Genomic DNA, 24,049 nt, shown 5'->3' on the forward strand with positions numbered 1-24,049 from the left:
TGTGAAACATGGTAAGACAAAAAGCCTACTCTACTGAAGCATTTTTTTTCTGGTGGGGGAAGACTGAAGCTCCTCCTGCTGCTATACCATGCTGTGGAACCAATCCCCCCCCCCCCGCACAAACACTTTTTTTTCAAAATGTGTGTGTGTTTTCAAGTTGTGTTCTGGGTCAGACATGAAACACAAGTTGGACTGGGAGAATCCCCAAAACCAACTAATGTGTCACATATATTGTAATACCGAGAAAGGAAAACTCTAATCTCAATCTTGGTTAATGGAACAGACAAAGAAATAACGGTAAATGTAGCCAAGTTTGCTTGGAGGTATTGTAAAAGGGGAAAAATGAAACTTATAAAAAGGCTTAAATTTTTATAGATTTTATTTGATTTGTATTTTATTGCCATTGATCTAACTTGTAACTTGCAATTTGTGAATTTTAGATTAACAGAAAACTATTTTTTTCTATTACTGTTTTTAACGATATTTCTATTTTAACATCAAAAAGTGTGCTTATTTGTATATGCTGGTCTCCGACTGTAATCGAAATAAATGCACAAAATATATTGTAATACCAACTCATGTGTCACGTATAATGTGTCACATATAATGTCAGAGCGTCAAGGTCTCCAACTGCAATGAGACAAGGCCCAAGCTAGCCCGATCTCATCAAGATCTCCGATGGGAAGCAGTTTGGCCTTGGGTGGTACTTGGGTGAGAGACTGCCAAGGAAGACAGGCCAGCAATGGCAAACCAATTCTGTTTCTCTCTTGCCTTGAAAACCCTACAGGGTCACCATAAGTCAGCTGTGCCTTCATGGCAGTTTCAACCTAGGCCCATCCAGGTACTCGTACACAGGAGTGCTTCTGTTTTTATATGGGAAGTGTTTGGGTAAGGTGACCAGATTGTCACCTTTTAAAACCGGGACAGGGCGGGAAACGGGAGCGCCCCAGAAGGCAAAATCGGGACAGGTACAAAACCCCGCGAGACGCGGGACAGATTGGTGTAAGGCAGGACTGTCCCACCAAAAGCGGGACGTCTGGTCACCTTATGTTTGGGGCATGGTTTGGTCTCCCTTTCCCCCAAAAATTAACTTGTTGGCTACTTGTCGGTATCTTCCAGTTTAGCCAGAGCATTATCTGCCCAGCTACCAAGATACATTTTCAATTCCTTTCAGAAAATAAAAGCTAACATGACTGAGATCCCTCTGCTTTCTGTTTCATGGGCTCAAACTGAACTTGTTGAAGGCATAGGGAAATATATTTAACTCCCCCCCCCCTTCTTTTTATTATGTGGCATGCAACAAAATTTACTCTTACCCTTAGAGGAAATATGCAGGGACTGGAGACAAGAAAATAAAAGCAGCAGAACAGTTAGCAAATATCTATCTATCTATCTGAAGCCAAAGCTAAACACTGTCAAAACGTGCAAGATGTATGGCCAAGGTATTCTTTTTCCCCAAGAGGGGATGTGTTATTGGGTCTTATATCTACGAGATAACAAACCCAGCCATTTTTCAGTGAGCCTGAACCTGCTGGAAAAGGGGAAAGCAGCTCTCTCCTTTTATATTTCATTTGACTTTTCTCCCTAAAACAAATAAATGGCACCCTAACTTATGATTTGATTATAGTTGACAAGACAATCCAAACCCACAGGCTTGTTTTATAAATATGTGGCATTTGAGATGAAGCCCGTTTTAGCCCATAATGGACTTACGCAGTTTACGCTGGTCAAAATTGGGGATCCTTCCTCCCGCAATTACTTCCTTTGTAATCTATTGCTATTATTAGTACTACTACCACTACAACTACCATTACTGTAAGGCCTAGTACTTCTGGAACCACCTTCAATTTACAGGATGATGTTCATTGAACAAGGCAATATATGGGGAAACAGTTGTGATGTTAACAACCAATGTTACAATGGATTGGGGAGATCAAATGACAACTCAGCCACAAAGATTACTGGGTAAGCCTTTCACTTTCACCCTTGGATGTATGTATTTATTTATTTAATTATGTAAACATGTGAAGGGCACATTTCTCCATGGTGTGACCCAAAGCACCTAACAAGAAAGGAAGAAGTCCAAATTACGAAAGCTAATAGACAAAACAGAAACACAAATCTGAGATGGCTCGGGCCTTCCATGTTGACTCTCACAGGTTTCAATCTAAAAACGACAGGCTAAGACCAAAAGATGCATGAGGCTCTTGTTTCTTGCATCGCATCTCTGGCCCTGCTCAAGGTAAATATAAGCAGGAAGAAGAAGAAAAATTCAACCTAGATGAACTTGGCTCCGACTGATTTACTGCTAGCAAGCTAGTAGGAACGTCATTCCCTTCCCTGCTTTAGCTACCTCACCTCAGCCTGGATTGCCCAGGATGGCCCAACTTTGTCAGATCTCAGAAGCTAAGCAGTATCAGAGCTGTTTACTATTTAAATGGGAAACCACCAAGAAAGTCCAAGGTTGCTCTGTAGAGGCAGTTAACAAATAATACACCATCCATATTGTCGAAGACTTTCACGGCCAGATTCAACTGGTTCTGGTGGGTTTTCCGGGCTGTGTGGCCGTGGTCTGGTGGATCTTGCTCCTAACGTTTCGCCTGCATCTGTGGCTGGCATCTTCAGAGGTGTATCACAGAGGGAAGTCTGTTATACACTGTTACACACTGGACACAGTGTGTAATAGACATCCCTCTGTGATACACCTCTGAAGATGCAAGCCACAGATGCAGGCGGAACATTAGGAGCAAGATCTACCAGACCACGGCCACACAGCCTGGAAAACCCACCACAACCAATACACTATCTGTTTATTTCTTGCCTTGAAAATCTTACAGGGTTGCATTAGTTAGCTGCAACTTGATGACACTTTCCATCCCTACCAGCAGCAATCTCAAGGAACTGTTTTGGAAACAGATCAACTGGTGTTAACCACCCTTCATTATTTGGAGAACAACTGGTATATGAATATATCCCTTTGCTAATGCTTGCAAATCAAGGTATCACATCTTCAGTGGAAAAAAAGGGGCAATGTTTAAACTGGCAATTGCTGTGTGGGCATTTTGTGATGTGAACTCAACTTTGGAATGCAGGCGAAACAAAACTAATTTGAGCCACAGGAAGCTAAATCTAGTTTCCTTCTTCACATGGCTTTTGTTTTTTTTTCTAGCGGTAGTACCACAGTAAAGACAAAAAGCCAAGAATGCAATTCACAGAACACCTTTTATTAGGATCAATAGTACTTCTATGGCTTCCATACCACACATGGAAGCTCTCTCTCGCTGGACAGAACTGAGTTGCCAGCAGAGGTGGGATCCAGCAGGTTCTCACCAGTTCCCAAGAGTGGGTTACTAATTATTTGTGTGTGCCAAGAGGGGGTTACTAATTGGGTCCGCTTTTCCGTTAGAAATACCATTAGGTCCAAAAATCATAAAGTCCTGTTGTTTCTTATGTGGCTGGTTAGCGAAGGTAGAAAACGGGATAATTCTCCCTGTTGGGCTGTTTTAAAAACATGTTTTAGAAATATGGTAAAGTTCCTTGTTTAAGGAAAGTATCCTTCTTTTGATTTCTAGAAACAAAATTAAGTATTTGAAAGTATTAAGTATTTGACAGGCGGTCAATTAGAGGAGAAATAGTTGTTTCTGTTGGCAGTAGACGATAGGACTTGCTATAACGAGTTTAAATTATGGACAGAAAGATACCAGCTGGAAATTAGGAACTTTTTTTTTAACAGTAAGAATTTTTTTACAGTAACAGAGAAATTATTAATGCCCCGCCCCTGGAATGCCCGGCCATGCCCCATCATGCCCCGCCCCACCCCATTGGCGCTACGCCACTGTTTGAATCCCACCACCATGGGAACCTGTTACTAAAATTTTTGGATCCCACCACTGGTCGCCAGTGAGAGTTCTCCCTGCCGGGTGACCGCCCAACCTGTGTAGCACCAATACAGTGCCCGCACAGCCATGCAGCTTACAGGGAACTTTGATTAGGACCAATTCCGTGACACATACAAGCTTTCAAGTCTTTGTTAATCCAGATGTTACACCATAAAAAGACAACGTTCCCTCATCTCCCAAGAACTAGCCCTAAAGATCTACTGGAATGACAACTGATCTTCAGACTACAGAGATCAGTTTCCCTGAAGAAAATAGCGGTTTTGGAGGGTAGCTTCTATAGCCTTATACTCCAGTGAGGTCCCTCCAATTTCCAAACCTTTCCTGCACAGGCTCTATCCTCAAATCACCAGGAATTTCCAAAATGTTATGGAGACAGAGACGTAGCTCCAAGGGGGCGCGATGCACCGGAGGCGTGCCCCGTGGGGGTGTGGCAAGGGAATTCCGGGCGTTGTGGCGGGGCATTCCAGGGCGGGGGCATTCTGGGGCAGGGGCATTGCGATGCGGGGCGGGGCACACACATGTGCACCGGGCACTTTCCTCCCTTGCTACACCTCTGCATGGAGATTAAGAACATGTACTGTGGAGTTTGATTTATTACCTTATGCTTTGTACAACACCTGTAATTTGTACAACACCTGCAATTTCAATCTTCCTTGCCTGCCACAAGTTCCATCACATACTGGCATGAGAGGGTGTTAAGATTAGGCCATTATAACCAAACACTTTCAAAACTATCTTAGTTCAGAGGCATGAATTTTGCTGAATGTCTCTTTTTTAAAAAGTCAATTATTATTCATGTGAACTTAGCCCTATGTACAGATGTGCATACAAGCATATCTACTTCCTTGCTGAAAGAAAAATAAACCCTTAGGAAAAAAACCATTCCAATGTTTTATGCTGCTGTTGAAATGCATCTATTTCATTTCCCAAGCACCTGACTCCCAAGCTGTATAAGTAAGTTATCGTGAGGTCTAGATGATACCTAAGATAGCTTGGACACATCCGTAAAGTTCATCCCTGATATGACACGTTATGCTATATAAAAGAATAAACATTGATCTCCTATTAAGTCAGAGCTAACAACTGTTAAATCATGCAGTGAACAGGATGAGAGACTAGAAGGGAGGCGACGATGGGTTCTCATATCTCTTTCTGCTCAGGAGGCTTAAAAACTCACCTCTTTATGTTAGCATGGCATAAACTAGGCACTAATTTTTTTTACCCCAAATAATCCTTTCAAACATAGACAACTAAAGAAGGACATCATATAAGCTGAGGAAAAGAGATACAGAGGTGAGAACTGGAGACCAGCGGTTGATGTACACCGCCCTGAGCCCTCCGGGGGAGGGCGGTTTAAAAATGGAAATAAATAAATAAATAAATAAATAAATAAATAAATAATTCCAGAAGATCTCCAGGCTCTGCCTGGAGATTGGCAACCTTGCAGCAAACGCCACCCAAATCATGTATAGTTTAATGGTTACAAATGGAGGCTAGAATTGGGGAACGTTGGGTTCAAATCTGCCATGACCTCGGCCTAGTCCAGTGGGCACTCCAGATGTTTGTGGACTACAATTCCCATCAGCCCATGCCAGCAGCACCGTCAAAAGACTGCAATGTGAGAATAGCTTTGTAGTCTTCCCTTGACAAAAGACGGGGATAATAATTGGACTGGGCCGCAAAATGGGCACTTTTGTGCACTGCTGAAAGATAAACCGCAGCAGAATACAGATGCGTGTTCAGGAATCACTGTGGAGCGGAGCATCGCCGGTATTTAACATTATGATTAAATCACCAATTGGGGCTTTAGTTTCTAGTCATAAACATAACACTGTAAATGTCACAGTGGCCTGGGATATGATAAATCATTCAGATAGTCATTGGACTGTGCATTTCCAATGGAAAGGTCTACTCTCCTCAAAGCAGAACGCTGACCCCAGCTGTCATTATAATAGGGTAAACGGTGTCACTTCCCCGGTATGCGCTGAATTACAAACAGGCATCATGAATGGGCCCATCCATCACTTTTACTAAGTGCGTTGTTTTTTTTCCAGAAGAAGATTTCATATACTACAAATGCGGCTTCATTGTTACTAGAAAGCACAAATTGGAGAGCTCAGGTACAGAAGTGGCCAGAAGATGAACGGACATGACAGGTTTTCAAGAAAGCAAAATGCTGCTATTGTGCAAATAATGCTGCTGTCAAATCCAAAAGGAGGACCTTAGCTTGTCTGGCCCTTAATAGCTCTCTTTGCTGGTAGTTCAAGTGAATGGGGGGAAAGGCAGCAGCAGGGAAGAATCAATGTTATATGTAATGGCAACTGTAGTTCTAAGAAGAAGAAGAGTTTGGATTTATATCCCCCCTTTCTCTCTTGTAGGAGACTCAAAGGGGCTTTCAATCTCCTTGCCCTTCCCCCCTCACAACAAACACCCTGTGAGGTAGGTGGGGCTGAGAGAGCTCCGAAAAGCCTCCAGAACTCAAGTGGCAGAGCTGGGAATCAAACCTGGTTCCTCCAGATCAGAGTGCACCTGCTCTTAAGAACATAAGAACATAAGAACTAGCCTGCTGGATCAGACCAGAGTCCATCTAGTCCAGCAGTCTGCTACTCGCAGTGGCCCACCAGGTGCCTTTGGGAGATCATGTGCAGGATGTGAAAGAAATGGTCTTCTGCTGCTGCTGCTGCTCCTGAGCACCTTGTCTGCTAAGGCATTTGCAATCTGAGATCAAGGAGGATCAAGATTGGTAGCCATAGATCGACTTCTCTTCCATAAATCTGTCCAAGCCCTTTTTAAAGCTATCCAGGTTAGTGGCCATCACCACCTCCTGTGGCAGCATATTCCAAACACCAATCACACGTTGCGTGAAGAAGTGTTTCCTTTTATTCGTCCTAATTCTCTCCCCCCCGCCCCCCAGCATTTTCAATGAATGCCCCTTGGTTCTAGTATCTTAGCCACTACGCCACTGCTGCTCACAGTACCGCCCATGCTGCTGTGGCTACCCAATGGTGTAACTATGGCTCCGCTAATCTTCTCCCTGAAGAAGAAGAGTTGGTTTTCATACCCTGCTTTTTTCTACCTGCCTGCTTGTCTCTACCTGCTGTGTCTGTCACAGCCCAGCCATCACAACAAAACATGTAGTTGTGATGCTATAATGCAGAAGCTGAGGATGTTGCGGCCTCAGACACACAGCTATGCAGTCTTTTCCCTGCCAGTCAGTCACTGACAAAACCCACAGCATTGCATGGTTGTTGACTCTAATCTGGTGAACCAGGTTTGTTTCCCCGCTCCTACACATGAAGCCTCCACACGAAGATGATTGCAAGCTGCTCTGAGACTCCTATGGGTGAGCTGGAGGTTTTTGTAGTTGTCATTAATTTTTTCGGGTTTCCCGCACTGCGGGAAAGCTCTGTGGGGCAGGGGGAGAGGTGCTCAAGTGGTACCAACCCCATCTGGCTCAGCTCTGGATTGCTCTGTTAGTGTGCCAAAGCTGATCCTAATTTCCTTGAAGTGGAAACCTTGTACATTTGTAGCATTCAAACTGAATTTCAAATGAGTTTGGATTTCCTTTTTTGAAAGTCATCTTGAGGCATACCTACAAAAGACACACGGGCCACTGGTAAGTTCAAAGTAATGATATTAAGCATTAACGTGCCAAAATCAGTACTTCAAGTGTATTGTCGAAGGCTTTCACGGCCAGAATCACTGGGGTGCTGTGTGGTTTCCGGGCTGTATGGCCGTGTTCTAGCAGCATTCCCTCCTGACGTTTTGCCTGCATCTGTGGCTGGCATCCTCAGATCCTTCAGATCCTCTGAAGATGCCAGCTGTGCGGAATGGCAAAATCCACTTGCAAACAGTTGTGAAAGTGGTTTGAAAACGCATTATTTTGCGTGTGCAGAAAGGACCTGGGTGTAGAAACCTCCCCTCTGTTCACCATATTTCAGCCATCAGGCATGAGTGAAAAAAGGTGGCTAGGACATATGATGTGACAGCAACTGTACCCTGTGTTTCAAATTTATTCACTGAAACAGAGGGGATGCTTTTTCAGCACCATTGTTACAAGCTATTTTCTCAAAGTCATCTTGAAGAGAAGCAAGTTTATCTGCTCTTTACGGTACAGCTCTGCTTCCATTTCAATAAAAAGTGCAATCTTTATCTCTTTTTTTCCTTTAAAAAGAAGAAGCCTGATGCATATTAAACAAATTAAATGACATTTTCAGTAAAATATACCCTGTTCCTATTGATCTTGGGGCCAGCGAGTGACAATTCCTCATGGAACAAAATGATTATATCACCATCGAGACACTATAGTCTCTAACTCTGCAGCAGGGTTATTACATTTTTAAAAGTACAAAGACTTGAGCTACTGGGTTGGCTACCAACTATTGCTAGATACGTGATATCAGCCCCATTTTTTAAAACACGCATATGCTACAGAAATGGACCAAGATGGAACAAGTCAAACGTGGGCAGAATTTATAATGGATTGTGTTGATTCACATTGTGTCATCTGCTTTGAGTCTCACTGAAAAGGACAGACAATAAATTAAATAAACTAACATTCCTTGACTCTCAGCAAGATTTGAGAAAACACTAAGGCCCCTTCGGCACATGCAGAATAATGCACTTTCAATCCACTTTCAATGCAACTTGCAGCTGGATTTTACTGTGCGGAATAGCAACATCCACTTGCAAACCATGGTGAAAGTGGATTGAAAGTGCATTATTCTGCATGTGCGGAAGGGGTCTAAGAGGTGTTCTTCTGCATGCTTGGGAGGAAGCAGAGGTGGGATCCAGCAGGTTCTCACCAGTTCCCGAGAGTGGGTTACTAATTATTTGTGTGTGCCGAGAGGGGGTTACTAGTTGGGTCCGCTTTTCCATCTCCACGCCCTCGTCTCCCCGAGGGAAGGTATACACTCGCCTTTGGAACGCGTGAAAGGGTTCCATATATATAGCTTAATTCTCAGGACTAATAATGTAACTCCCTGAACTGGGTTAATCCCTTTCAGGTACTGCAATTCATTGATTCTCAGCCTTTTGTACCTTTCATCTCACCAGTCTCTATCAAAGAACCTGTGTGTTTCACCATTGCTGTGTTCAGATTTGTGAGTTGGGGCATTTTCTATAATGTGATAATGATTTAGAAATGACCTGGTGCAAAAGAAATTTTTGGGGTTGTGGTGGGGTGGCTGCCCATGGGGGGGCATCCAACTCAGGTTTTGCCCAGGGCTCAGGTTTGCCTAGGTACGCCTCTGCTCCCTTTGCTGAGGGGGGGGCTGGCGAGGGAACTTGTTACTAACATTTTTGGATCCCACCACTGGGAGGAAGGATAGTGCTTGTCCTGGATGGCTTGCCTTACTTGGGTGCATTTGAAAGCCGTGGTCTGAATGTGATGGCTTCATAAGTATCTATACATGTAGACCCAACATGGATCACATAAGCCTTATACAGATGGGGGGATGTTCTTCACCCAGCTGTTCACCTAAGTCCAAGTCCTTCCTCCAAAGCAAGGATGTTCCTCTTCTGAATGAAGCCTGCTTGACTCAGACCCCTTGCGCGCATGCAGAATAACACACTTTCAACGTGGTGATAGATGTGGCAGACAAGTTGCCCTATTCTTATTCCACTTTTCCTCCAAGTGCAGACCCAAATGAGGCAACAATGTCACTCTCCCCCCTCCTCTAGTTTAACCTCACAACAACCACCTCATGAAGTTAGTTAGGGTGAGAGGAGCTGACTGGCCCAAGTCAACCAGTGAGGTTGCCCAGTGGGGATTGGCACCAGCATCTCTCAGATTCTAACCCAACACTCTAACCATTACACCACTTTAGCTCGCTGATGGGACTAAAAATTATACGGAAGACTGTGGGCGTTTCCCCACTTGCCACCAACCCCCTATGCCGCGCGCTGCTCTCAGTGTGTGTCATTTCTGGCGCGCGCCCGGGCTTCCTGTCATCAAAAGGCGCCATTTGGAAGAGCGCCAGGAATGACGCGCGCTGAGGGGGCACGACAGTGGCAGCATCGGGGTGGCTGCGTTGTCGCCGCCCCTGTAGTGGGGAGTGCCGGGGGACCCCGCGCTACTTGCCTGCAGTAGCGCGCAGCTACTGGTAAGTGGGAAAACGCCCTGTGAATGATCTTACTGCAGCAGCTGCTCCACAAGCTGCCAAAGCTATTTGAGACTGTTGAGATCAGGGTGTTAGTTCAGAAGGCAGAAATACATCATTGAGTAAATTGAAGTGCTAGGACTCTGGCTCAGCAGAAGATGGCAATTCTCTGCACATTTATAGGTGGCTATGTTTAATTACACATCGTGCTCAGCAGGTGGAACCAGCTCTGGAAGCCTACAGGTATTTGGAACACACGTTACCCTGGAACAGGTGTGGGTGCGTATAAATTTCCCTGTCCCCAACCTCCTGTTTGGTCGAATAAATGTAAATTATACACCCTCTGGGCTTGGACTGTGTCATTTTTGTGCTCTATCCCACTCCTCGCACTAAAGAAATGTCAAATAGCAGGAGTAGGGAGCATCATATGTGTGCAGTCTTGTGGGAGTTAAACACGTGCAGAAGGTGAAAGAAATACTCAGCTGAAACAAAGGAATGTATACGGCAACTAGGATTGCCAGCCTCTGAAGATCTCCAGAAATTACAACTGAACTTCTAATGACAAAGATCAGAAAATAAATCCTTTTGAAAATGGATCTATCACATTATACCCTGCCAAGGTCCCTCCCCTCCCCTCCTTAGGCACCACCTCCAACATCCAGGTATTTCTCAACTCAGAGTTGGCAAACCCTACAAACAGCTGAATGCATTCAGTGTTGCAAATGACTCTATGAAGTATTTGCAATCAATAACCCTACAAGCCAAAAACAGTTCAAGAGCCACAGACTGATGCCACCACCAGGTGTTTAATATAATAACAGTGCAATCTTATGTAGGCCTTCTAAAGTTCTCTGAAGTCAGCAGGCTTAGTCATGTATAACTCTGAATCAGACTGCTCTGTAAATCTCTTGTGTGGGAACTGGGCCGAATGCCTACAAATTGTATTTGATCAAGGAATATGGATTTCGTATGAACCAAAGATGTCTAAGAATCAAAATGGGGTTTCTGTATAAGAGACCAGCAGGCCTGCATGTTAGGAGATGGTTAAACTGCATGTTAGAAGCTTGTCAGTGATTATGCAGGCAAGTAAAGATTTAATATCTTTAAGATCTTGTCACTAAAGGTTAATACGTGACAGAAGACATATACATTTATAACTTTGTTTTTGTTAGAACCAGCTATAGGGGATAGCTACATGAATAAACAGAATCATACACACACACACACACATACACACACACATATATGTATATGTATATAAATGTATGTATGTATGTATGTATGTATGTATGTATGTATGTATGTATGTATGTATGTATGTATGTATGTATGTATGTATGTATGTATGTATGTATGTATATGTATATATATGTATATGTACGTATATGTGTATATGTATGTATATGTATATATGTATATGTATATATGTATATATGTATGTGTATATATGTATATATGTATGTGTGTGTGTATGTATGTATGTATGTATGTGTATATGTGTGTGTGTGTATGTGTATGTATATATATGTATACGTGTATGTATATGTATGTTAAATGAATACAGAAATGATAATGAGAGATTCATATGTACTTGTATTTTACTATAATTCTATTGTATTAGAATCGAATGGTATAATTGTTAGAATCAATGTTTGAATAATCTGTTAAAATCATTTCAAACTGGGGAAAGGGAAGTTTTATGATCTTAAGGAGCAAACTTAGAAAAGTAGGAAAACAGGTTATTCTTGGAAACAAGAATAGGCAGAAGTTAGTTATATTGCAGCCATTTGCATATGGGCAGAGGGACGTGAGCAAACAGCATGCAGCATTTGTGTAACAGAAGGAATCAGACACGTAGAATAGAGGCTGTCTTAATGTGACAAGGAGACAGAATCATCCAATGGGATTTTAAGGTTCATGCTTACTGCACGTGGAAGGGGTATGGATCTTATGGGATACGTTTACAGGTATGATTGTATGACGTATGTATTCTTTGTGTCTATAAAATTGGTCCCTTTTGTATGGAGTGGGTGTGCCTCTTTTGAAGGGGACACCCTGGTCAGATGCTTATGCTGTCCAGTAAACTTATCTTCTGTTTCAAACCTGCTTCTTGGGTATTTTCTAACTTAGTCTTAAAATAATTCAGCTGTGTAGGACCAGAGACGGCGTCCTGGCCCCACACTTGTTATGGTCAGTTTGGCTGCTTCCCCCCTCTCCCCACCCAGAATAATATACCAGAAGAGATCCAAAGAACAACTCTCCCCATTTGCAGTAAGGCTTGCAAACTGGTCCTATTCTGGAAGACCTTTATCTGGCATCAAGGGCAATGTAACTCCATGGGGAACGAGTAGGAGAATTGAGCAGGCAACTATGCTGTGGTTACTTGCAGGTTAGAGTCTTCTTACAATTGATGCATTTAGTATTGTTTGCCTTCTGATATTTTATTAATCATCTCAAACACTTGGTTATCAGCCTCAAGATGGAGCCTGGAGGTATATGAAAATTATAACTGATCTAAAACTACAAAAACCAATTCCCCTGGAGAAAGTAGTTGCACTGATGGGTGGACCTACCTACCTACCTACCTACCTACCTACCTACCTACCTACCTACCTACCTACCTACCTACCTACCTACCTACCTACCTACCTACCTACCTACCTACCTACCTACCCTACCCTACCCTACCCTACCCTACCTACCTAATGAAATGTGTTGTCTTTTGTGATGCAACATGGTAGGTTGTCAAGGACTCTCCAAATTTATCAAGCAACTATTCATGTGAATAAATTTTGACCATGATATCTGGCCATTCCTTTTACTAATAATGCCATTGTATGAGATCATAGAGCCAGAGATTATTAAAAGAGTTGTAATCATCTAGTTTACGTGATTCCCATTTGATCAGAAATGATAAACTAAACTTCTGAAGTTCATCTAAGCCTCTGGAGGCAGTTGCTAAAGGTAACGTTCTCAGTGAAAGGGTTTTTTTTCTCTTATTTCCATCCCAAATTTTCAATAAGGTATCTATTATTTTTATATATTCTGGACCTAGTTTTTGGGGTGGTCCAAATAAATGTCCTGAGTGGCATCTTGACTACAATGTGTTCAACTGCTGTATCATGAGAACCAAGGGTATATTAATTAATAATATTAACCAAGGATTCTCATGAATCAACCAAGTTGACAACCAGGTTAGCTTCACTGCATCATGCTATGCTTTTATATTTAGTATATTTAGACCAATCAAAGACCAATTCGACTGAGCTAAATACCAGTTTAGGTCTTTTAGCTTTTCAAATTAACTCATTATTTTTTGCTAACTTTCTAGCTTCTACATTTTTAGGACATTCAACAGTATGTTGTTTTAAGAATTACTATAATCTTGATTGCATTTATCCATCCTAATACAGAAAGGTTAAATTTCTCCCACAATGATTTTTTTCTGTTTAAGAAAACAGCAGAAATAAAACTTCTTTAGGACGTTATAAATAGCGTTTGAGGGGAAAACTTCACGCAGGTCTCTTTTCCGAAAGGACTTAAGCATGTTATATTCCTCTCAACCCAGGTTTTTCAAAAATTGCTAACTAGCGATTTTTTTTTTTGCAAAGGTCCAGGTTGAAGATGCTCCCACACCAACACACCACTGGCTTGAAATTGTCCTCTGTCATTTAAGAAATATTCTAGCTAATCTTCACACCAAGATGAGTGATATGTTTCCCCATCAGCCTATTTACAGAGTCCAATTCAGAAAGGACTCTCTTAAATGGTAGTATTACTGTTTTTCATCATTCAGCTTGTACTCTGAAATGAAGAAAGGATGTTGCTTCAACAATAACCAGGTTTCACAATGTCTGATAGCATGATTACAATATCATCTACAAATAACATCAGTTTATAATGGGTCTCTTCAACTTTCAGGCAGGAGATGGAGATGGAATCTGTTATTGCTAGAGCCAGAACAACCATTAGAGAAAGCCATTAGAGGACAACCTGATCTCCCTTTTCGATTTATATGAAACTGTGTTGATAGCATGTTCAAAATACAGAACTGTGCCCATGAAGTTGAGTATATAATTTTTTCCCCACGTGTTGAATTGATCTCCACAACCAGATGTTTCCAGGACTTAAAAATGAAATTTATGCTCAACTGAATCAAATGCCTTTTTTGCATTCAGAAAAAGAAACATCACCCTCACATTTTCCTTTATAACATTTTTCTATTTGGTATAAACCTTGTTTGATCTTCATTAATATACTTTGGAATTATTTTCTTTAATGTAATCACTAAAATTGAGGTTATTTTTTTAATTATAACTTAATAGGCTAATTGGTCTGTATGATCCCACTGACACTGGGTCTTTTTTTAATTTTAATATTGGTGATTTCTGCACAGCACACTAACAGTGTGTGAACCCGGCTTTCCCTGTTTGCCTTCGGACTGGAGATCTCACCCTTCCAGGAAGTGATTGTAAACAGTCCAGGTTGTTGTGGCTCCTGTGGTTTCTGCAAAAAGGTCACTAGTTTAGCGATGTTTCTAAAACCCGGGTTAAGGGAAATATACCGGGCTGAACCCATTTTGGAGAAGAGCCCTGTGCTTCCTCAGTCCATTATATTTGAGCTGTGTGAAAACCACCATTAAATCATCTTTAATTCAGGCCAGTTATTTATTGCTGCAAGTAAGCGGTTTGCCACATGTATAAACTGTTGGTAGAACTTAACAGTAATGCTGTCAAATCCCAGGATTTATTCTTTGAAAGATTTCTAACCACTTCTTTAACTTCATTTAATTTCATTTTATTGTCTTCCTCAGATAACGTTGGGATTTTTGAAATTCACTACAAAACTATTTCCCTTATTAGAATCTGAATTTCTAGTGGGAAATAGATTGGTGTTTAAAAAATTTAATCTCACAATCTCCTCTGTACTTGTTGCTCTGTTTGTTTTTTAAAGCAGTGATTATATTTTTCTCTTTTCTTTGTATTTAGTTGATACACAGTAAACATATTGCCCTTATTACCCAAGTCAAATAATGCTGATTTGCAAAAATCAGTTATTTTAATTTATTCTCTCAAACTCAAGGTCTTCAATGATTTTTTTAAAAAAACAACCTTTAATTTCTTTGAGTGTTTGATCACTGTGGGCCTGTTTATGTTTTTTGCCAGTCTCTTCAATTTAATTGAAATAGGTATGTATTTATTTTCCTCATTTTCTTTTTAAGTGCCCTCTAATAAAATCTCTGGCAACATCCCAAATGGTTATTGCTGAGACATTTAGTTCATTATGAAAGGAAAAACTTCCAAATCTTTCCACATTTTTCCCCTCACTATTCAGTCATTCAATAAGTCATTATCTAGGCATCACACTCAATCTTTACTCTTAATAAATTGAAGTGATAATGTTACAGGAGCACAATCTGCATAGAACATTGGTTGTATCACTGAGTCCTCCATAAAAACCAAACATTCCTTAGAAAGTAAAAAAAGAAACCAATGCAAGAGCATGAATGGTAAACAGCTGAACAAAAGTGTAATTTTTATCCCTTAAGTTTACATACAAAAATATATTAAAGTAAACTGCTTAATTAATTTGTTCAATAAATGCAGACAAATTTAATGTTTGCTTTCCCCTTTTCCCTAAGATTCATCTAAGGTAACATTTATTCTTAGGTTTAAATATCCTCCTGCAATTACCACACCTTCCACAAAGGGCAATAAGGCATCAAAAAGCTCTTTAAATAATATACTTCGTTGCTAGAAACATCAATATTAACTGGCATCATTCTTTGATGCCCCAAAGTCCCTAATCCCATAACAATGTCCTTGAGGGGTCAACTAGGACATCAATTGTCTTAACCATATGTGATGAATGTAAATGCAAGTCTTTTACTCTTATCTAAGCCCAATGCCACATAAACTGTCACCAATTTAGAAAACTGTAGAAGAAGAAGAAGAAGAAGAAGAAGAAGAAGAAGAAGAAGAAGAAGAAGAAGAAGAAGAAGAAGAAGAAGAAGAAGAAGAAGAAGAAGAGGAGGAGGAGGAGGAGGAGTTTGGATTTATATCCCCCCTTTCTCTCCTATAGGAGACTCAAAGGGGCTTACAATCTCCTTGCCCTTCCCCCCTCACAACAAACACCCTGTGAGGTAGGTGGGGCTGAGAGAGCTCCAAGAAGCTGTGACTAGCCCAAGGTCACCCAGCTGGCATGTGTGGGAGTGTACAGGCTAATCTGAATTCCCCAAATAAGCCTCCACAGCTCAGGCGGCAGAGCGGGGAATCAAACCCGGTTCCTCCAGATCAGAGTGCACCTGCTCTTAGCCACTGCTCTTCGCCACTACACCACTGCTGCTCACATGACCATGGCTTTGTTTCATAAGTGTTTCTTGAATGAAGATAATGTTTGCTGTTTTTTCCGTTTGGTGTGATAGCCAGCATAGTGGTTAAGAGTGGTGGACTCTAGTCTGGAGAACCGGGTTTGATTCTCCACTCTTCCGCATGAGCAGCGGGCTCAAAGCTGGTGAACTGAGTTTGTTTCTCCACTCCTACACTTGCAGACTGCTGCATGACTTTGGACCACTAACAGTTATCTCAGAACTTCCAGGGCCCCACCTACCTCACGAGGTGTCTCTTGTGGGGAGGGGAAGGGAAGCTGATTAAAAGCTGATTGAGACTCTTTAAAGGTACAGAAAAGCCAGCTATAAAAACCAACTCTTCTTCTTTTATTTTTAGAAGAACCTATTTCTCTCTGAGAATTCATTGACATTATTACAATGGACAGAAAGATATTTATTTTATTCATTTTTAATTACTTCAAACGTCAAATTTAATGCTAGACGATGAAAAAATATTGTTTTACTATATCTTCAACTTTCTCAGTTGTTCTGATCATTTGGGTTTCTCCTTTAAAGGGGAAACCTTATCTTTAAGCAATTTCATTGCTTCTCAGCCTAAGAATGAAGAACCTTAAATTATGTCTCTACGAGGAGAAATATCTGGAAATACTTGGACAATTTCATTGCTCATTATCAATGGGTCTTGTTTCAATTTGTTTACCATCAACTCCATAGTTGTTAGTGATTTAAATGTCACAATTATGTCACAACAGACCTGCCTATTTGGGGCAGTCTTTGAATTTATTCTGAAAGCCCTTGCATCTTAATCAGAGAACATCTGCTTTTCCAATTCTCTCTCTCTCATATTGAATGCAGTTTTTTGTTTAGTTAGAAGACAGTTTACACAAAATAAAACTCCACACAGAACAGAAAAGAAATGACAAAACGCTAGCAAAACATTTTAAAAGGGCATGAGCATGCAACCAGCGCTGGTTTTTTTTTAAAAAAATGTAATGTGAATGCAGCAAAGAGGGGGGGAGGGGAAACCCTTGTATGTTATTTTCCATTGCAAATCATGCAGAATCTGACACCAGAAAGGGGGTATAGAAGAAGAAGAAGAAGAAGAAGAAGAAGAAGAAGAAGAAGAAGAAGAAGAAGAAGAAGAAGAAGAAGAAGAAGAAGAAGAAGAAGAAGAAGAGTTTGGATTTATATCCCCCCTTTCTCTCCTGTAGGAGACACCAAAGGGGGGTTTACATAATCTCCTTTGCCCTTCCCCCCTCACAACAAACACCCTCTGTGAGGTAGGTGGGGCTGAGAGGGTTCCGGAGAAGCTGTGACTAGCCCAAGGTCACCCAGCTGGCGTGTGTGGGAGTGCACAGGCTAATCTGAATTCCCCAGATAAGCCTCCACAGCTCAGGCGGCAGAGCGGGGAATCAAACCCGGTTCCTCCAGATTAGATACACGAGCTCTTAACCTCCTACGCCACTGCTGCTCAAATGAATCAAACAAATAAAGCCTATTCACAGCTTCTTAATTTCCTAAAAGATGCCCCCTTCTCAAAAAAGTGCTGTGTCAACATGTCTAAGGACAAAATTTTGGAAATTAAAATAATCCTACCTGAACAGACTTGACACAAGCAGTCATCTTGAAATCAGCAATTAATGCAGTGTTACAGCTCTGTTATACATTATCTAACAGCGAATTGGTCTTAGGAACGAACCATGCTGTGATTGGAGGCATGTACCTTACATTTTTATGTAGCTGGTTTCCAGCCCAGCAAACAAACACATCATCTCCAGGTTTTCCATCGGATTGAACCTAGATGGAAGCCGTTTCTCTCACTCTTTTTTTACCAAAATGACAGAGACAAATGGATACATTACCGTGAGAGTTCCTTTGGCAGAGTAAGCGGCATAGGAGCACAGAAGGTCTTGACTATGAAGCTTTTGGGCCTCATTGTTACACGGCTGGCCACTAGGAAAAAAACATTCGCCCGTACTTTTCAGAGCCACTGTATTTGGTGAAGAGCCCGGCAGGTCAAGCAGGACAGAGTAATTTACGAGCTGGATGTCTTCAAGGCCATAGGATGACCACTGAGCAAGGAGCTTGGTCACAATCGCTCCGTCTTCTTTCTGGGGCAACTCTATCAAATCTCTGATGAGGGAAAAGAAAAACAACAACAAAAACTTGGATTAACAGATTGATTTTTCCACACAATAAGAAATAAGTATTCCCTCCCGGTCTTCACTCGATTCCTTCACAGAAACGGGCAGCCATGCAAAGGGAGAAACTGGGATAAAATAGACCTGAATTGTAAGAAACCAATTGTAACGGCCATAGAGAGGTCAGAGCACACACGGAAATGTTTAGACACATCATTTGAATCCACCCGGAGTGTCCAAACAGCTTAGAAGAGAGTACAGAGCATATATCTGTTTTAAAAAAATTTGAGTAGGGACCAGAGTTAAACAAATGACATTCACCATCTGCAGTCTATTTTTATAGCAAATCGAGCATATACACCCATGTTTCAAATGTGGTGGGCTTACGTTAAAGACTTGCGAGCACTCTTCAAGAGGAATAATAGTCAAAGGTTAACTCTTTAGATTTAATCTTTCTCACTTTATCTCCAATAAGTCTTCACACAGACAGCACAAAATAGACAAGTTAATCCCATCGCTTGTACATTACAAGCCAGCGATTTCATCGGCTATGCCCTTTAACGCAATGACACAAACTTGGACAGTCCCCAAAAGCACGAAGTTGTTTGATTAACACACTCACTATTTTGAGGAACCACATTTCCCCACAGGGCATTAATAGAATAAATAATGGGAGGAAACTCATCCCATACAAATAAGATTGAGGTACTTTTTACCAGCCCAGTGCTATGTTCCAAGATGAGAGGTAGTTTTAAAATTAAGAGCACAGTGACAAAATAGGTTCTGGTGGGTTCTCCGGGCTGTGTGGCCGTGGTCTGGTGGATTTTGTTCCTAACGTTTCGCCTGCGTCTGTGGCTGGCATCTTCAGAGGTGTATCACAGAGGGAAGTCGGTTACACACTGTATCCCTCTGCGATACACTTCTGAAGATGCCAGCCACAGATGCAGGCGAAACGTGAGAAACAAAATCTGCCAGACCACAGCCACACAGCCCGGAAAACCCACCAGAACCAGTTGAATTCGGCCATGAAAGCCTTCGACAATACAATGACAAAATTGTTCCTTTCATTGAGGAATGAAGGATGTTTTCAACTCGACAATTAAATGAGCATGCTACTGAACGTTTAGTGACAATATCTTTGATTGAATTAAATAAAGGAATGTGCATTCCTTATTTACTTTGTAATTTCTTTACAGAATATTAAAAACCAGATGCAGATCGTGCCCTAGGCTTTATTAAAAACAAATCAGCAGGTATTAAGTGTTTTTAATGAGCCTTGGGAATAATTTAATCCAACAAACAAACTCCTTAGTAATTTTTACGAGCAAGATTAAGGCTGTGATCCTGAGCCCATAATATCTGGGAGTGTGTTGCACTTGTCTAAGTGCCACTTCGTTTGAAGCAAACCTGTTCAGAATCATTAAAGCTGTAAGCAATGTTTATTCTTCGTGTTCTTAAATGCCTCACAGAGCGGTTTTTCTGACATTTGCACGTGTCCATTGCGTCCTGTAGCTTCCAATCCAATCATCATCATCATCATCATCATCATCATCATCATCATCATCATCATCATCATCATCATCATCATCATCATCATCATTGTTAATAACAACAACAACAACAACAACAACAACAACAACAACATGGGTTTGGTGGGGGTGTTTTGGGCCGTTCGTGGGGCATTCCCAGGCAGGGCGGGCCGGACAGGGGCGCAGGGTGTACACGTGCCCAGGCGCAGTTTCCCCTCACTCCACCCCCTGGCAGTCGGTCTCTAAAAGGTTCGCCATCACTGGTATACCCTGATCTTACCAGATATCAGAAGTTAAGCAGGGTCAGTATATGGAAGGAAGACCACGAAGGAAGGCTCTGTTGAGGAAGGCAATGACATACCATCTCTGCTTCTTGACTGCCTTGAAAGCCCCATACTGGAGTTGCCATAAGTCAGCTGCACCTTGATGGCATTTTATCATATACTATGCTTGTAGATGGCCTTTCATAATCTTCACAGGGGCTAGCCACTGAATAATTAGACTACACAAGCTGGGATCCCACAAGAAACGACACAAAGGAGACATTTTAACATTCCACCCTACTGATCACACCTCTAATTCTTTAGGCTGCGAGGGACAGGAGCAGGCCGAATCCCACCATTTCTTCCCCTATGGCTTGGTATACACATTCAAAAATAATAAGTAACACAATGAGGTGGCAGTGACGCTACATCATAGGTGTCAAACTCATGCCCCTCCAGAGGTTATGTACTACAGTTCCCATCATCCCCTGCCAGCTTCATGCTGGCAGGGGATGCCCCCCCCCCCCCCCCCCCCCACCGCCCCCGCCCCCCCCCCCCCCCGCCCCCCCCCCCCGCCGCCCCCCCCCCCCGCCCCCCCCCCCCCCCCCACCCCCCCCCCCCCCCACCCCCCCCCCCCCCCCTGCCCCACCCCCCCAACCCCCCCCCCCCCCCCCCCCCCCCCCCACCCACCCACCCCCCCCCCCACCCCACCCCCCCCCCCCCCCCCACCCCCCAACCACCCCCCCCCCCCCCCACCCCCCCCCACCCCCACCCCCCCCCCCCCCCACCCCCCCCCCCCCCCACCCCCCCCCCCCCCCACCCCCCCCCCCCCCCACCCCCCCCCCCCCCCACCCCCCCCCCCCCCCACCCCCCCCCCCCCCCACCCCCCCCCCCCCCCACCCCCCCCCCCCCCCACCCCCCCCCCCCCCCACCCCCCCCCCCCCCCACCCCCCCCCCCCCCCACCCCCCCCCCCCCCCACCCCCCCCCCCCCCCACCCCCCCCCCCCCCCACCCCCCCCCCCCCCCACCCCCCCCCCCCCCCACCCCCCCCCCCCCCCACCCCCCCCCCCCCCCACCCCCCCCCCCCCCCACCCCCCCCCCCCCCCACCCCCCCCCCCCCCCACCCCCCCCCCCCCCCACCCCCCCCCCCCCCCACCCCCCCCCCCCCCCACCCCCCCCCCCCCCCACCCCCCCCCCCCCCCACCCCCCCCCCCCCCCACCCCCCCCCCCCCCCACCCCCCCCCCCCCCCACCCCCCCCCCCCCCCACCCCCCCCCCCCCCCACCCCCCCCCCCCCCCACCCCCCCCCCCCCCCACCCCCCCCCCCCCCCACCCCCCCCCCCCCCCACCCCCCCCCCCCCCCACCCCCCCCCCCCCCCACCCCCCCCCCCCCCCACCCCCCCCCCCCCCCACCCCCCCCCCCCCCCACCCCCCCCCCCCCCCACCCCCCCCCCCCCCCACCCCCCCCCCCCCCCACCCCCCCCCCCCCCCACCCCCCCCCCCCCCCACCCCCCCCCCCCCCCACCCCCCCCCCCCCCCACCCCCCCCCCCCCCCACCCCCCCCCCCCCCCACCCCCCCCCCCCCCCACCCCCCCCCCCCCCCACCCCCCCCCCCCCCCACCCCCCCCCCCCCCCACCCCCCCCCCCCCCCACCCCCCCCCCCCCCCACCCCCCCCCCCCCCCACCCCCCCCCCCCCCCACCCCCCCCCCCCCCCACCCCCCCCCCCCCCCACCCCCCCCCCCCCCCACCCCCCCCCCCCCCCACCCCCCCCCCCCCCCACCCCCCCCCCCCCCCACCCCCCCCCCCCCCCACCCCCCCCCCCCCCCACCCCCCCCCCCCCCCACCCCCCCCCCCCCCCACCCCCCCCCCCCCCCACCCCCCCCCCCCCCCACCCCCCCCCCCCCCCACCCCCCCCCCCCCCCACCCCCCCCCCCCCCCACCCCCCCCCCCCCCCACCCCCCCCCCCCCCCACCCCCCCCCCCCCCCACCCCCCCCCCCCCCCACCCCCCCCCCCCCCCACCCCCCCCCCCCCCCACCCCCCCCCCCCCCCACCCCCCCCCCCCCCCACCCCCCCCCCCCCCCACCCCCCCCCCCCCCCACCCCCCCCCCCCCCCACCCCCCCCCCCCCCCACCCCCCCCCCCCCCCACCCCCCCCCCCCCCCACCCCCCCCCCCCCCCACCCCCCCCCCCCCCCACCCCCCCCCCCCCCCACCCCCCCCCCCCCCCACCCCCCCCCCCCCCCACCCCCCCCCCCCCCCACCCCCCCCCCCCCCCACCCCCCCCCCCCCCCACCCCCCCCCCCCCCCACCCCCCCCCCCCCCCACCCCCCCCCCCCCCCACCCCCCCCCCCCCCCACCCCCCCCCCCCCCCACCCCCCCCCCCCCCCACCCCCCCCCCCCCCCACCCCCCCCCCCCCCCACCCCCCCCCCCCCCCACCCCCCCCCCCCCCCACCCCCCCCCCCCCCCACCCCCCCCCCCCCCCACCCCCCCCCCCCCCCACCCCCCCCCCCCCCCACCCCCCCCCCCCCCCACCCCCCCCCCCCCCCACCCCCCCCCCCCCCCACCCCCCCCCCCCCCCACCCCCCCCCCCCCCCACCCCCCCCCCCCCCCACCCCCCCCCCCCCCCACCCCCCCCCCCCCCCACCCCCCCCCCCCCCCACCCCCCCCCCCCCCCACCCCCCCCCCCCCCCACCCCCCCCCCCCCCCACCCCCCCCCCCCCCCACCCCCCCCCCCCCCCACCCCCCCCCCCCCCCACCCCCCCCCCCCCCCACCCCCCCCCCCCCCCACCCCCCCCCCCCCCCACCCCCCCCCCCCCCCACCCCCCCCCCCCCCCACCCCCCCCCCCCCCCACCCCCCCCCCCCCCCACCCCCCCCCCCCCCCACCCCCCCCCCCCCCCACCCCCCCCCCCCCCCACCCCCCCCCCCCCCCACCCCCCCCCCCCCCCACCCCCCCCCCCCCCCACCCCCCCCCCCCCCCACCCCCCCCCCCCCCCACCCCCCCCCCCCCCCACCCCCCCCCCCCCCCACCCCCCCCCCCCCCCACCCCCCCCCCCCCCCACCCCCCCCCCCCCCCACCCCCCCCCCCCCCCACCCCCCCCCCCCCCCACCCCCCCCCCCCCCCACCCCCCCCCCCCCCCACCCCCCCCCCCCCCCACCCCCCCCCCCCCCCACCCCCCCCCCCCCCCACCCCCCCCCCCCCCCACCCCCCCCCCCCCCCACCCCCCCCCCCCCCCACCCCCCCCCCCCCCCACCCCCCCCCCCCCCCACCCCCCCCCCCCCCCACCCCCCCCCCCCCCCACCCCCCCCCCCCCCCACCCCCCCCCCCCCCCACCCCCCCCCCCCCCCACCCCCCCCCCCCCCCACCCCCCCCCCCCCCCACCCCCCCCCCCCCCCACCCCCCCCCCCCCCCACCCCCCCCCCCCCCCACCCCCCCCCCCCCCCACCCCCCCCCCCCCCCACCCCCCCCCCCCCCCACCCCCCCCCCCCCCCACCCCCCCCCCCCCCCACCCCCCCCCCCCCCCACCCCCCCCCCCCCCCACCCCCCCCCCCCCCCACCCCCCCCCCCCCCCACCCCCCCCCCCCCCCACCCCCCCCCCCCCCCACCCCCCCCCCCCCCCACCCCCCCCCCCCCCCACCCCCCCCCCCCCCCACCCCCCCCCCCCCCCACCCCCCCCCCCCCCCACCCCCCCCCCCCCCCACCCCCCCCCCCCCCCACCCCCCCCCCCCCCCACCCCCCCCCCCCCCCACCCCCCCCCCCCCCCACCCC

The 24,049-nt window shown here is 48.7% G+C and overlaps 1 protein-coding gene across 1 annotated transcript in view; it reads right to left on the reverse strand.

Annotated features, from left to right (window-relative positions):
* The window catches only part of NAALADL2 (N-acetylated alpha-linked acidic dipeptidase like 2), a 530,968-nt gene that overhangs the window by 399,985 nt on the left and 106,934 nt on the right, over positions 1-24,049 (reverse strand). The window contains exon 2 of the mRNA XM_048504877.1: positions 18,212-18,482. Within this exon, the coding sequence (XP_048360834.1) occupies positions 18,212-18,482 (271 nt within the window). The remainder of the gene's footprint in view (positions 1-18,211; positions 18,483-24,049) is intronic.

The sequence above is a fragment of the Sphaerodactylus townsendi genome, linkage group LG08 (assembly GCF_021028975.2).
Source record: "Sphaerodactylus townsendi isolate TG3544 linkage group LG08, MPM_Stown_v2.3, whole genome shotgun sequence".
Classification (NCBI taxonomy): Eukaryota; Metazoa; Chordata; class Lepidosauria; order Squamata; family Sphaerodactylidae; genus Sphaerodactylus; species Sphaerodactylus townsendi.